This window comes from Diadema setosum, chromosome 14 (genome assembly GCF_964275005.1).
Source record: "Diadema setosum chromosome 14, eeDiaSeto1, whole genome shotgun sequence".
Classification (NCBI taxonomy): Eukaryota; Metazoa; Echinodermata; class Echinoidea; order Diadematoida; family Diadematidae; genus Diadema; species Diadema setosum.
Genome location: NC_092698.1, coordinates 33,618,950 through 33,633,926, shown reverse-complemented (window position 1 = coordinate 33,633,926; position 14,977 = coordinate 33,618,950). Strand labels below are relative to the sequence as shown.

The 14,977-nt window shown below is 37.3% G+C and overlaps 1 protein-coding gene across 1 annotated transcript; it reads right to left on the bottom strand.

Annotated features, from left to right (window-relative positions):
- Positions 1 to 269: 269 nt before the first annotated feature.
- On the bottom strand, positions 270 to 12,041 carry LOC140237633 (myosin light chain 3, skeletal muscle isoform-like). The gene is made up of 6 exons (XM_072317559.1): positions 11,926 to 12,041; positions 11,280 to 11,310; positions 7,436 to 7,579; positions 6,697 to 6,858; positions 5,387 to 5,464; positions 270 to 2,579 (listed from the first exon to the last, which is right to left on the bottom strand). The coding sequence occupies exons 1-6, from the start codon at positions 11,926 to 11,928 to the stop codon at positions 2,536 to 2,538; spliced, it is 462 nt and encodes a 153-aa protein (XP_072173660.1). The 5' UTR covers positions 11,929 to 12,041; the 3' UTR covers positions 270 to 2,535.
- Positions 12,042 to 14,977: the final 2,936 nt, after the last annotated feature.

Sequence of the window (14,977 nt, the reverse complement as noted above, 5' to 3'; positions counted from 1 at the left end):
CTCGTTTGTGTGATATATAGGCCTATATACACACACATTATATGTCTTGTCTTGCGGGCAGGGGTGCAAAAAAAAATGTAACAATGTAAATGAAAGACAAGCTTTGCTATAGCTAAGCTGCTTTGATGATGTTTACATCATAATCAAGTACAATGCTACTATGTACAGTGACAATATAAATCTGTTTTCAATAACGATATTTTGTTTTCAGAGGGCTACGTGTAAGACAAAATTGTCGCACAAAACAAACGATGGAAGCAAGATTAACGTACACTTCAGAAAAATTGCCACAGTTTTAATCTCTGTAACAAAATCACCGTTCGACAAATAGGCAACAATTTTATACAAGATCTAACCTTTATACACATGAAAAGATGACACACAATTGAAGATGTTGGGAAGAAGGAAAACAGAAGATCGATGCCGTACACGGCCGCTTAGGTGACTGCAAGTCAGTGGCGAATAGATATATATACTACTTTATTTGTAATGAGATTTCTTGGCTCAACTGAAAAATTGTTATTGTTGACACCGATGAAAACTGTATGTTTTTTTTTCTATTTCTATGGTTACTTACGCTAATGTATTGCACACCCATATCCCTGATTCCTAAACCTGTCTAAAGTTGTGATTAAAGCAGATGTAAACGATATCAGAAACGGAGAAAATTAATTAGAAAAGTAAGACGAATGTCAGTGAGATAAGACAGACATTAAGCTCTTCGGTTATTGTCACTCACTCCTGTTTTTTCTTTTTTTTTTTAACTTACGCAATAAATAACACACACAGCTGACACACCAATAATAACTTTTAAGATAAATGAAACTAAAATGAACAGCATACAGAATGTATAAAAAAGGTCTTGTCTGTCGTTTTGCTCTATGAAAGCTTCATTCTAGTTTTCAGAGCGAATTTGTCTTTATTACTTAGTTGCCCTTCGTTACTTCACAATTTGAAAACACGAATAAAGACTTCATTTTCAATGGCCCTATTCCCCATCTCCGTTAGCATACTTCAAGTAATTGGACCCCGCTTCCGTGTAAGTCAGTTCGAGTCTGGTAAATAAGATATGAAACATGGACCAAAATGGGAGCTGATGGTAAGATGTATTGTCGCCCTTTCTTCCTCCTCTAATTGCAGAATATCATGAAACCCCGTTTCACTCTGTAATCTTGCGTAATGCTATAAACCGCAAAGATGATGTTGATACTGATATGCGATAATTGCAATTTTACATCGTGCGATGAACACTCTTGACAATCATTTGCTGAAACTATACCCACTCCTCATCGTCGATCTCGTAAAAACGAAAAAAAAATGCTGCACATCCTTGAGATTTTATATTTCATCCAGGAGGTTATACATGATTTTCTTGACGAGGGCTGTTCGCGAAGAGGAGAGAGAAAGAGAAATATACGAAAATAATGCATTAGGCAGGGCACCCGTTCTCTTCACAAATTCGTGCGCACAATCCGACATGCATCTCAAAATGGCAACGTGGACAGATGATGATGATGGTGATGATGTAGCAACCTCAAAACGCGGGGGAAAAAAGTCGATGAATGTGTGTACATGCATCTCAGATAGTTGGAAAACCTCTGAACAGCTGTTTGGACGGTAGATAGTGACTGTCTAGGTCCGTATAGTGTTCATCAATAAATGTTGCTCAATGTCATCAATATGAGCTGCAGCAAATTCCTGGATTCCTCCGCAGAATTGAGTTTTTTTTTTTTTTTTTTTCAATGAATGGTCGATATGTCATTCGAAGCATGGAATTTCATTCACTGGCATTTGTCTGCTTTGATCATGAATTTGTTTCGTCAGGACGAATGTGTACTGGAAACACAGACTAAACACAAAGGTTATCCGTCGGATTTCCTCAAATAAACCTGTCAGAACATCGCTTTAAGTGCCTTCATAGGCCGTACTATATGTTGCTATGCCAACAGGTGTAACCTGTCGATAGCCTTCATTTCATCAGTATCATTTCTCTTGTTTTCGAAAGATTTGTGCCAGACTGCGCTCGAGTACAGTTTCGTCCTGACTTTAGCAAAACAAACACACTCACATGAAAATACTTCTCGCTTCATGCACCTCATTCTTCTTTCATCTCCCATAAAAAGAGCCCCAAAGTTTTGCAATGATTGCTTTTTTTCCCATGATGCCATAAACTTTACCCGATTGAAGCATTGGAGAAAAAAAAAAGACAACTCTTACGTTCTAATGAGAGAAACCTAAATGAGAACTGAACTGAATAACCGACAATCATCCACATCAATGTTTATGTCCGTGAGACTCTCTCCCCACCCCATTTTTTTTTAATCGCGTTTCATCTCCCTCCGTTACCAACCCTTTCCCGTGCCAAGCAGCATTCGTGATGCAGACGATGAAGATGAAGAAAAAAAAAAGAGAAAGATAGAAAAGCAGAGCATGGATTGGCGTTTTTTCCTTGAAATCAATGATGCGATTCGCACTCAAGTGACGAAGATGGGATGATGGTTGCAGACTCCAACATGCACAGCATTGAGAGCCCCTCTACAGGCCCTCCAAGACATTGACCATCAATTTCTTGACCAAGTCTGTTTTCAGAGAAAAGAAACATTTTTGACATTGGTTAACGCATGACGTCATCGTTCTAATGAGATTTACCTTCTCTACAGTAGAAAGTGTATAAAGATACAAAATAAATGAATAAAGTAAAAAAAAAAAGTAGTAGCACATCAAAGTGATACAAGATTGAAGAAACGAACAGTCATTGGAATTTGCTTTCTTGTTTAAAGTCTGAGGGGTATCCTCAAGGTTTAAGCGTAAATGGGATGATTGTTTCATTGCACGGCCTTGAAATATTTTGTTTTCAGCACGATATATTCAAGTACTTGAGTGAGTAGGCCTTTTTCCTCATTAGAAACGAACAAAAAACATTTTGTGGCAATTTTAAATTGCAATCTCATCAAACAGACACAATTATGACTGTTCACTTCACAAGCTGTTCTACGAAACCTCAAAATATCCTGTGATGTTATTTGTCTAAGGCTCTCAGTCTCATTTATTCATTTATTTGTTGTTAACCAAAAATACCGAGGAATATGAAGAATTAACAACTCTTTCTTTGAGCATAATAATAATCTGGGTTCTTTAGGCTTAAAGAGTATTATGAATAATACCTTGAGAATTATCAAAGATAATAAAAGTAATATTTCTCTGGATATGTGACGACCTGATGATGCATATGACTTGAAAATTCCCGACATTCCATAGCACTGATAGACGTGTTGAAATGCACATATCACTTTTCTATGATATATGACTTCCTGACAGGCAACTCATAAGGAGATTTAGCTCTCTTTATCTTCGTTACACTAAAAAATTATCGTTTTGCTTTATGGCTATATATATATATATATATATATATATATATATATATATATATATATATATATATATATATATATATATGCTTGCTTGCTTTGGTACTTCAATAAACGGCAACATCTTTAAAAATCACGTTCTTAGCTTAATTGTGTGCAAGATGACAACTTCAACGGCAGGCATGGTCATGCAAATGATTTATTCAGAAGAAAGAACTGCAACAATGTGGATGTTCTGAATCAAATCGAATCAAAGACCTGGTGAGCTAGCTGAAATCGATGGAATTCATGAATGCGATTCGTATATCATGATTCAATTTTATGATACGATTTCGACCTAACAGTATGACATCGTCAAAGCACCTGCGCGAACTGATACATGGTGTCGTCACATCGGCGACTGCTGCGCATGTGTAAAGTCTTCTTCCTCATCGATTATGACGTAACAAACAAGTTGCCGTATTTGCATCCAATGGGTGATTTCAAGTTCAGTTTTATCGCCGGTGCTAGTGCTGAGATAGCACTAGCACTAGCACTAGCAACGAACTTGAAATCACCCAGTGGAGCGATGCGCGATTAACCGACTTCACGCATGCGCCGAGTTTCGTGAATGGCGACTTCGCATTATATCAGTCCACGTAGTAGATAAGGCCATGATTCGCCATATTACTTGAATTAATGGCATGGAGTTAGATGAACGATTGCTTTAATGTTTTGGACATGGACGCCATTTTGTGTACCCAAAATGATTTGGGTATTACTGCAAACAATTTGTGGCTTTTTGCCTCATTCTTTTTTTTCCAGACAAATTAAGTATAGGCCTAGTGAAAACTATGTTACTAAAATACTGTCAACCAATAATGTTTGAATTTAGCATCACTGCTACAACGGTAAAATTGAAATTGAAAGGGTATTTTATTGAATAATGTCTATTGCAGCCCACAGGCTGGATTGCAGACATTTTTACAGAAATAAGCACGATTACAATAAAATATGAACAAGATTCTATAAATACATAGAATGAAAAAAAAATCAAACATATTCGTTACACAGTATTAACATTTAAAACGAAACAAACACATGTTATACATGTAAAATTTCTAACATCACTATTCTCATTGCCATAAATAATCACGATATATAAAATGACAACCTGTAAATTCAACTTCTTTCTCATTTTCGTCCATTTTCCTTTTTCTCTTCTTTCTGTGTTCTTCTTATTCTTCATTTTCTCTCTCCTTTTTTTTTATCCAACTTTCACTTTTTTTTTACATGTACACCATGTACATATCATGTATGTCGTTTGTAATGACTGTGTCACGTTAGCGTAAATTTACTACATTTTTTTTTCTTTTCTGAGTGAGGGAGGAGGACAATCAAGAATGATGATAAAGCACATTTTCAACAATCTAAAACTAGGGAATCGGGTGCCTGAAGTATGGATGAGAATTCGCAACATTCGTCAAATTAACAGTTTCATGAACACACAGTATATACAAGCCAGTCTTAATAATAATATTAATAATAAAGGACATTTATATTGCGCAGCTACTATAATAATATACTCTATACTGCGCATCTTGTGTTCAGTCGATTCTAAAATTTGTTTCAATTGGCGAGTATTATATTTACATTGATTGTGGTATCCAGCTAATGAATGACCTGTATATCAACCGTGTATTTCGTTATTGACTATCGAATGACGTAATACTATATGTATTTTTGAAAACGTTCATTTAGTCAATATTCAAAAGCTTCGTATTCTTATTCTTATCTGAATTTTAAAATTATAATGGCTATCCTTCTATGTTGTAATTGTTAAAATGAGATCATAATGATATCAATAATGAGAATAAGAATAATAGATTAATACTAATCATATTAGTCCTTCATAATGATTATCATTGTCATTGTTACTATATAGATTGCTATTATTATTATCATTATGGTTATCATTAATGTTCTAATCCCTATTACTGTTTAGGGCACAGATTGGCAAACATTACGTAATGTCTCACCCTCAATGGCGATCATTCCTTTCTTGTCTTCCATGCCTTTGAGAATGACGTCAGCTTCGGCCTCTTCCAACCTCTCACCTGCATGAAACAACAATGAAGTAAAACCTTAGTCGCATTCAAGTCTCTGCAAGTTGCAATTTTAAAACTTGAGGCTGAGCAGAGTCTCAAGACATCTGCGAATAGCGTCTTCACACACAAAGCAATCAAAGGTGACTGCAGAAATCTTGTTTACACAGAAACCAATTATCTCTTTTTGCCTTTGTATTTGTATATCACATTACATTAAACTTGTCTTCCGTCTAAAACGACACCAGCACTGTATAAAGCTTATGAGAGCAACGATATATAGACCTGCAGTGAAATTGGACGCTGCTGAAGAGCCATATACTCATTTTTGCCTACAGAACGCGCACATTCTTCCGGTCCAGGAGAAAGTATAATTACAAGTTTAAAGGGTGTGTACAGTTCTGGTCGAGGTGAGGATTTAGCTTTTAACGTTTTGCGAGATATTCAGAAACCACTCTATGAGATGTCAGAGAGCATGCAGTTCTAAGGGGTATCAAAAGTTTATTCGATGAAAATTGGTTTTGAAATGGCTGAGATATCCAAAAACAAGGTGAAACAAAGAGATCCTAATAAAGTTGTGGCATGTCGCCTTTTATTATTAGCACTTTTTTTGATATCTCAGCCATTTGAAAACCAATTTTCATCAAATAAATGTTGAATCTTTCTTAAAATTACATGCTCTTTCATATTTCATAAGAGGCTTTTCATTATCTCACTTAGGAATGTTCAAAACATGAATCCCCACCTCAGCCAGTACTGTACAGTCCCTTTAATGATACATAACATTTTGAGAAAATAAATGAAAAGCATGATACAACAAGGAAATCAGGAAAATCAAGACGGAAAAAAGAATGCGGTGAAAAGAGAAAGAATATAGTCCAGCTTCTTCGATTTTGTGCATTGATTTACATGCCATGTCTTTTTCTTCTTCCGTAGCTTGTTGAGTGAAGTATGCTGTTGCCGGTCCTTTTTGTTTTGTTTTGTTTTGTTTTGTTTTGTTTTGTTTTCAGATTAAATCTTTTGATAGTACAGGCAGTCAAGAATCCGCTTCTTGGTCTACCAATACATTCCATACATACGTTTGATCATAAAATGAAAATATTACAAGGTAGAAAATAGATCTCATTTTTAATGATCAGTACAGACCAAGAGCACCAATCGTCAACCGAACCATATAGGCCTGTTTTGGGGCCACACAGCAGTGACGTTCGGGTTTCCGGACCGCCCGTTTCTATTGTACCCACCTAGTGTGCAAATAACGTGGCGGATTTCTGCGCAGTTTACGTTGCCGCTGTTGTCTTTGTCGAACACCTTGAGACCCTCAGTGAAGTCATCGGCCGTACCAAACTTTCCTGTGCAGACCTCCTTCATCATGGGGAAGAACTCCTCGAACGAAACGCGGTCGTCTGCAGAAACGCAAAAAAGCGAGGAATGATTTGCATTACAGTTTGCGTTGACTCGAAACATAATAATTTAAAAGTGAGTTTTGAAGTTCGTGTGTCCCCTTTTCACGAGTTGACGATACCATGCCCCAACAATACTTTTCATGTATGTTATATTTGAAATTCGGAAAATTATTAGCTTTAGCTAATGCAGGTAAATGGATATGCCCATATTCCAAAATATATCAGAGGTAACCTATTCTTTTATACTTTGGGTGGTTTTAAGGCAAGTTTTATATTAAATTTTTATACAGCTAAATAAAATATGATATTTTGGTCGTTTCCGTATGTGGAATGAAAAAGAAATTGTGAGAGCATGACATCACCAACTTGCTGATGAATATTTAGAAGGACTGGTCAAGAAATGTTTTCTGAAAAACGTTGAAATTTCAGAATGTCATTATAAGTTAATCATTTCTCATCCGATTTTGAGCATTTTTGCACTGTTCTGGCGGGAATTTTCTTCTTTTTCTTATGAAATTGATAAAAGTTTTGGAGTGGATTCCATCTTTAATCATGTTAATTGAGAAGGTCAGCTTACATTCGTCGCGGTCTGGTCCGATGACCTTCTTCAGTGACTTCTCTGTCGGGTTCCACAGCAGCGACCTCATCACGTGACCAACGTGGGGCACGGCCACCTTCTGGTCACCTTTCCTGTCCCACATCAGGAAAGTGTCCTTGTACTCTGAGGGATGGAAATACACGCAGGGATCGAGTGACTTTAAATGTGTCGTATAGCACATTCATGGGTATGATATGACAAATATTACGTGGGTCTCTATATTAATCAAGCGCGCGCGTAGATTAATCTTTAATGGATACAAATTGCCATTTTCTCTCTTTTCAGGGGTTGTCATTAATAATAACCATGGATGATGAATAATAAGGATCACAATAGGCAGTCTTTTATATATTGCATTCCAATATCATACTGATCAATGAACTTTGCACGCTAAAACTGTCGAAGTAATGAGCTACAAAAAAGAAGAAGAACATAATTCTTTGTTGAAATTTGACATTGATGGCGATGAGTGGGGCTCCTTTGGCCATTTCACATCCCATGTTGTTGGTTTAATGACAAAAATGTTCATGTTACTTTCTTTTCTCTAGATTTAAACCATTCTGCACTAGGTGTCGTATTTCCGATTTCATACTGGCCTACAGCATCGGGACTGGTTATATAGTCATATGAAATCCCAATTTGAGGGTTCACTGTCGACTCTTGTTTGACTTAAAAAATAAAGATTCATGTGTTTATATACATAAAGACTTCTCATTCCAATATATTCTAGAACTCTTATAAGCAATATCATGTTCAAAAGCAAAAGTTTAACAATTTTTCGGAGGTCTCCCTTACTAGAACACTGGACGGAAGGAACAGCGATATACATGAAGCGCGAATAAACCATAACTGCAGTTCAAAATTAGCAATGGTCTGCAATGACCTCTGAACCATAGACTGCAAAACATGGATCAATCTTTTAGTTAAAAATTAAATTGAAAACAGCCAAGTATAATATGAAAGAGGTAAGTTACATGTTAGTATTATATTGAATGGTTTTTGTTAACTTGATTGAGAAGAATGCACATTCACCTGTACATTAAAATATGCACTCAAGTCATACATGACTATTTACAAAGCTAAGCAGTTTTATAAAGAACTGTCCATTTGTTTAAATAGGCCCTACATGTACCTCAGTTACAAGTAAATTTCAAGAAAACGTCTCCAATGACCTTTATCTGTACATGCTCATGTATCAGTGAACCGGCTTTTATTAATGCGAATATGCATCCTTATCGCCAAGACCTGCTGGCAAGTAGCCACATGAAACCATATGTTATGATACTCATTATTTTTCATCAGCGGTGAGAGATAGAAGTCTCTGTTCAGAGCAAGAGCCAACATTAAAGGGTGGCAAAGGCGCCCGATAAAACCCTGGACTGTATAAACACGCATGCACACGACACCATGCCTCCAGCATGAACTCATACCAGATGAATGAACAAATTTGGTAAATGGGATGAGCTGCGCACAGGAGTCTGCGCAGGCTGCGGGGTCGTGCTTAGGGATGCCAAGAATTCCTGCTGCGGTAGATAGGGGCAGTGACGGTTCTGTCGAATTGAAAACTTGCTGGCCCGAAAAAGGCGCGCTGTCAAACTTTCGCCTTTCCTCTTTTTCTCTCAGCTTCTTTGAAGATGCAGACAATGTGACCATGTACAGACGAACACAACAGTGGTGTCACGATTTAGATTAGGTCAAAGGTATGACAGTTAAAGGGGACAGTATCTGTACTGATAGTATACTCGTAGTTCTTCGCAGATCACAGTTCTTAACAACCATGGGTTGCCCCATCCAGTATTGCCAGAAAACCTCGATGTGAAGTTTCTTCTCCATTTTTTCTTTTCGCCTAGGGCAATGCAATCACAAAACTTCCCCGTTTTGTCATTCTATACGTATTCTACTTAGGTAATAATTCTAAATGTATTCTGTAAATCTTATTAGGGTATTTATTAGACAAGTTCCCCATGAATTGAAATTTGCGATGTTAATGGGAAAGTGGTGTATATTTCACATGTTTCATATATTTCAAATGCTCAGAGTCGATATCGCTCAGACATTCAAAGTCGTTTTGTAAGTACTTTAACCCTTTCAATCTACTATTGGAACAATTCCAAATCATAATCGTTTACTTTAACACCCTAAACCCCCAAACAAACAACATGAAATTAAAACTGCTGAGAATTGATTTGCATACATTTTTCGAAATCGCTAAAATGGTTGAGATATACATTCTATAAAATGGAAATTATATTTTTTTCTACTTTATGCTTGTTTATACTCTATGCTTGTTTAGTCTACTGGGAGGTGCTATGAATGTAATATAATGATTATTCTTAATGAGTCTCAGCATTGGATGGAACCACGTCTGAATATTGCGATTGCTTTTCTCGTTACCTTGTGTTTCGTTGCTAAATGATTACCTACATAATACAATGAAAATGCGCAGAAAAGCTAGTATGTCTTGACTTGTTCAAAGCTGTTTCGACAGTGCTTTTATAGTCCTCTTATAGTTTGCTCTCTCATCGTAAATTTGTCAACTCTCTGAATAAGACTAAAGGCGCAGACCACCAATGCAGAAATTGATTCTTCCATGTCATAATCAGCGAGTATCATTAGTATGATCAAAGGTGGTATTTTATTGGAAAGTAATGGCAACAATCGTTCATTCTGACAAAATATTTATGAAGCCTTCACAACGAAGAAAGTGAGATCAAGAAAAATCGAACAAAATACTGATGTTCTTTTCTTTTTTTATCGATGACGGACAATGAACACGTTTCGACATCAACCTTTCAAAGTATACAATAAAGAACAATGTTTGCCTTACGAGTGAGCACAGCCCAGGTCAAAGCTTACAGGTTGTAATCCTTTCTCTAAATTTACGCTTTTAATCGCCATCACGAACAATTTACACAGATTTTATTGGACATTTTGCTAGTCTTCTTTGCAGCGCATCGTGTTTATTCTGGTTTCTCACGTTGCGGACTGACGATAACAACACAGTTAAATTCTTTTGTTGCGTGAAAGCGACATGTATACACCGATGACTTGGTTTATACGGAGTATTGGTTTATACGTGGTATTGGTTTATACGGAGTATCGGTTTATACGGAGCATTGGTTTATACGGAGTATTGAATCAGCCATACATTATTTTCACCGCCATCATGACGTCATCACTATGACAACGTTGCTTGCTCGGATGTCGATCATTGCTCCCTGATGGCAATGGCTGTGCAAGCTAATTGCGCCGACAATGTACAGAATGTCACATTATATCACGCTCTCATGTCGACAAACGAAAGAAATATTAGTTTTTATTCAAATGGATTACATTCTGAATTGTGAAAGAATTTATGAAATCATGGACGACATCGCTAAGGAGAAAAAAAAAAACCTAAGATATCAGCACAAAGCACAAATTTCTAAAGGAGACTACAAGTTGTGAGCAAAAAGTATATTCCTTCGTTTATAGTTTTTCTTTTAATGGGGATGGGGGGGGGGGTGGGGAGGGAGGAGTAATCAGGTTGCGATGTGATTGGAACTTGGGCGCGCATTCTTAAAGAATCCATCGTCTTTTTCAGGTGTCCAGTATAGCTTCATGTCAGGCTGCCACGGTGGATTCCACAATAATCATGCGGTCTATAGTCCACAATGGTCAGAATTCATTGTTTCCAGACTGCAATAGATGTTACAGAAGCATGACAAAATGTCTGTTTATGCTATGCTAACACAATCTATTGAGTGGATTATGATTATTACCATTATACTAATAATATGATTAATAATCTTAAGAGTAACAGAAAGAGAGAGAGAAAACTCACCCCCCTGGTTTGATTCTGAGAACTTGGGATTCTGTCATAAAAAAGAGAAAAGCACAAAGAAAGGAAAAAGAGGTGCGTCAGTCAAATTAGACGACATGAGCAAAATTCTGAGGAGGAATCCAATATGGCATGGGAGGACATCCTTGGAGGGGTAAAATGATTGGCAAGTTTCTGGCATCATGACCTCCATCTTCCATCCTCATTTACGACAAGAATTAAAGTATAACCTGTCTTCGTATCTAGGTAGCACACCGCTGAAATTAGGTACAATAAAAACCTGATAGGGTTCTTTAAAACGACACTAATTAGATTTTCAAGCATATGCCATCACGGTCGACCATGCTCAAAGCATCGAGTTAATTAGAACAGTCACAGTTATTAAAATAAAGTATACAAATATTGCAATATACAGCAGCTCTTAGAAGCGTGGCTAAATGGAATGTTCACACAATAGTCAGATATACGAATAAACGTTGCTTTTGCGATTTGATTGGAAACTTGTGTATTTTCTGATGACCTCAAAGACATCTCCAGTCTCTCTAAAATACTCCCATGGTCGTGGTGGTAATAAACAAGACGAAGCAAACTGCGCATAGAAAATGTTCGACATAAAGTAAAAGAAAAGAAAATGTTGAACAATGCTCACCATTGTGGAAAGTTTGGAGTGTGCCTGCACTTATTCCTGATGAAATGACCAAAGCTGGGACCTCGTCGGATGCTGCCAAACCCGTGAAGAAGTGAACGAACGAAGGTACCTCCAACGGAATACGTCACGGGAGCTGGGATAGCGGGGAGTCGCACGACGGCGCATGCGTAATAACATGCAAGGCACGCGAGGAATGTCCGCTCCACTTGGGGTTTAGGAGTAATCATCGAGCAAGACTAGCTGGCAAGGACTGCAGTAGGGACCAAGAGCACTATATCATATTTCTATAATGTTTGTTGTAGTCCTTTAAAGCATGATAAAGCCGACGAGCTGTCGTGTATGACCGCTCAGGCGCTTCAAAATGAGCGCGAACTGTAGTGACTTATTCTTTTAAAAATCTAATTTAATCTCTTTTTTTTTTTCTAGCGCTTCCCCCGTAACAATTGAGTGTAAACCCTTCTGAATAAAGTTATACGAAAACTTGGGCAAATTGTGCACAGAGAAGTTGAAACAATAAATAGGAAAAGAATATGTTTTATCAACTCAAGACTACACAAGATTGATCGAACCTTGTCGTCGACCAGGTCCCTATAATAATTACGATCGTAACTTGACACTAATGAGTCGATTGAGAGTGCATGGTGATGGGAGAAATGAAAGGTGAAGGGGATTGAAGCATAGGGGTCAACTGTGGGTAACCACATAGGCCTCTACTATGAAGCTGTAGTTCCATGCTTCTACTATGCTCAGAGTAAAAACCAACTACTAGTCAACTTGATATTACTGGATGTGATTACTTACACAAACAGTTAAATTAATTATTTACATTCGTTTAAATCAGACTTTGAACAAGAAAGTTATGGAACTTAAAAGTCTCACAAGACTTTCATATCCCCACGCAGAACAGAGATATTTTGTTACAGTAATACCCTGTGCAAATTAGATGAGGTAGATTATGTCATGGCCCATCAATTATTAGTCTCCCATTCATTTTCACACAGTAATAGGCCCTATTTCATGTTCACTCAATTTCCTTTTCTTTTATGCATGAATTAAAAACGCAGAAATTTTAACCCTGCTTAAAATTTCTCGAGTGGAAACGATTTTGCAATAATTACTTTGTATAGAGGGGTAGCCAAAATAGATAGAATGACTAATACAGTGAGAAACTTTTTTTTTTTCAGATAATCGCCTTGTCGTATTTGCATATATGATATTGTGATTATGAACGATATCACAGTTTTGCTGAAGCTTGTAACATGAAAACTCCGCAACAGGATTCCATGATTTTTTTTTCTTTCCTTGTTACTATTGTATACTTGAAATTTTCAATTGTCATCTTTAGTGCAGTGTGGGTTTCCCTTTCAAAAATATAAAGACCATAGCACGTGCCTCCTCTGGCGGAGACTTACTTTTAACCGTCGTCTTTGCATCGAAGCCGAATAAAGAATGAGATAAAAGAAAGAAACCGTCTCGCAGGATGACTCATTTCTATAGCTCATTGTTTGGTGGTGATTATTCTGGCCACACATAAAACTCAGAGCAGCCCTTTCTCTGTATTGTTCTCTGCCGGCATTTAAAAGACAAACTAATGATTCGTATACCACGATGTAGAACTGTCACTTCGTTGCTTGTCGGAACAGCTGTGGTCGTCGCTTGGGCTACATGACTGTCCAGTGTCATGATTCATTTACCCCCTCAAACTGAAATAGAACAAAAAAGAATGTCCGAAGGGACAAAACATGAATGTATTCTAAAATCGGAATAGATTTCAGAAAGTCAAAGTAGGGTATTTATGGATGAGAATGAGAAAGTGAGTTCCCTAATCCTCCGCTCCATTGGTTCATTATACAGGGGCGTCACCAGCTTTTTTTCAAGGGGGGGGGGGGGAGGTGCGTTTATATATTTTATTCCACTTCCGGGTCTCTTCAGCTGGCAACATCACTATTAAAGGGATTGGACAGTTCTGTTGAGAGTGGGCTTCAGGTTTCCAATTTTTGATAATTATATTTTGAGATAATAAGCAACCTCTTATGAAATATGAAAGAGCACAAATATTTCTTAAATAGAGTGGTCCTATGATAAAAGGTGGGACCAGACGTTTATTAGGATTTCTTTGTTTTACTTTGTTTTTTGATATCTCAGCCAATTTAAAAGCGATTTTCATCAGTATAGATTAACAAACTTTGAATTCCTGTTATGCTCGTCAACATTTCAGAGAGTAATTTCCAAGTATCTAGCAAAAATTAACAGGTGAATCCTCACCTCAACTACGTAATTTTTAGGCCTATCACATCCCTTTAAGAGGGAAGGGGATGTTTTTCGCAGACACCGTCTGCCTGTGGAATTGCATGCCTTACGCCGTGGTGAACTCAACATCACTTGATAATAAATAAAAGAGCAAAGATGTCACCTTCCTTCATGTAGTCACTGAGGCAGAAAAGAATTATTTTAACCTGTATACAAACCTTTTTAGAAATATACTATGGACATACTGTGCCTACTCCTATGTCTCATACCTACTGTTGTGCGTGAGATGCAATTTTGATGTGCAAGTATTAAATCATTGTTCTTGACATTTTTTTTTGCTTTGTTTTCCATTTTCCATGCATAAAAACTGCTCCCAAATTTTGTGATTTTATGTGATTGTGAAACTCCCATGAAATATATAGGCCTATAGGGCCTATAGGCTTAAATATCAGGGCCAAACAAAACCAGGGAGGGGTTGGGTTGCAGCCCCCACTCTTTTGGTTTAAAAAAGAAAAAAAAAAAACAAACTTGGAAAATAGAAAAAGTATGATTTTTAATAAAAAGAATTAACACATTTTACACAACCAATACAAAACCCATGAGTTTTCGAGGGTTCCGTACCAAACACGCTGCTACTCTTGACCAGATTCCTGGAACAGCAGCCCCCCCCCCCCCCACCCCGCCTCCCCACCACCCCCACCCGCTTGAAAAAAAAATACCACCACATCAGCTGGAACTCTTAAGAAATAAACTTATGTGATACATCGATGGGAGGTGGAAACCTCCCTGGTAATAGTGTATC

Bases quoted from the DNA above. Each gene is read 5' to 3' on its own strand.
- LOC140237633 (XM_072317559.1), bottom strand. The intron at 7,580-11,279 runs GTGAGTTTTCTC...TCCATCCCTCAG, and splicing joins CTCAGAATCAAACCAGGGGG to AGTACAAGGACACTTTCCTG. The intron at 6,859-7,435 runs GTAAGCTGACCT...GCGTTTCTGCAG, and splicing joins CGGACCAGACCGCGACGAAT to ACGACCGCGTTTCGTTCGAG.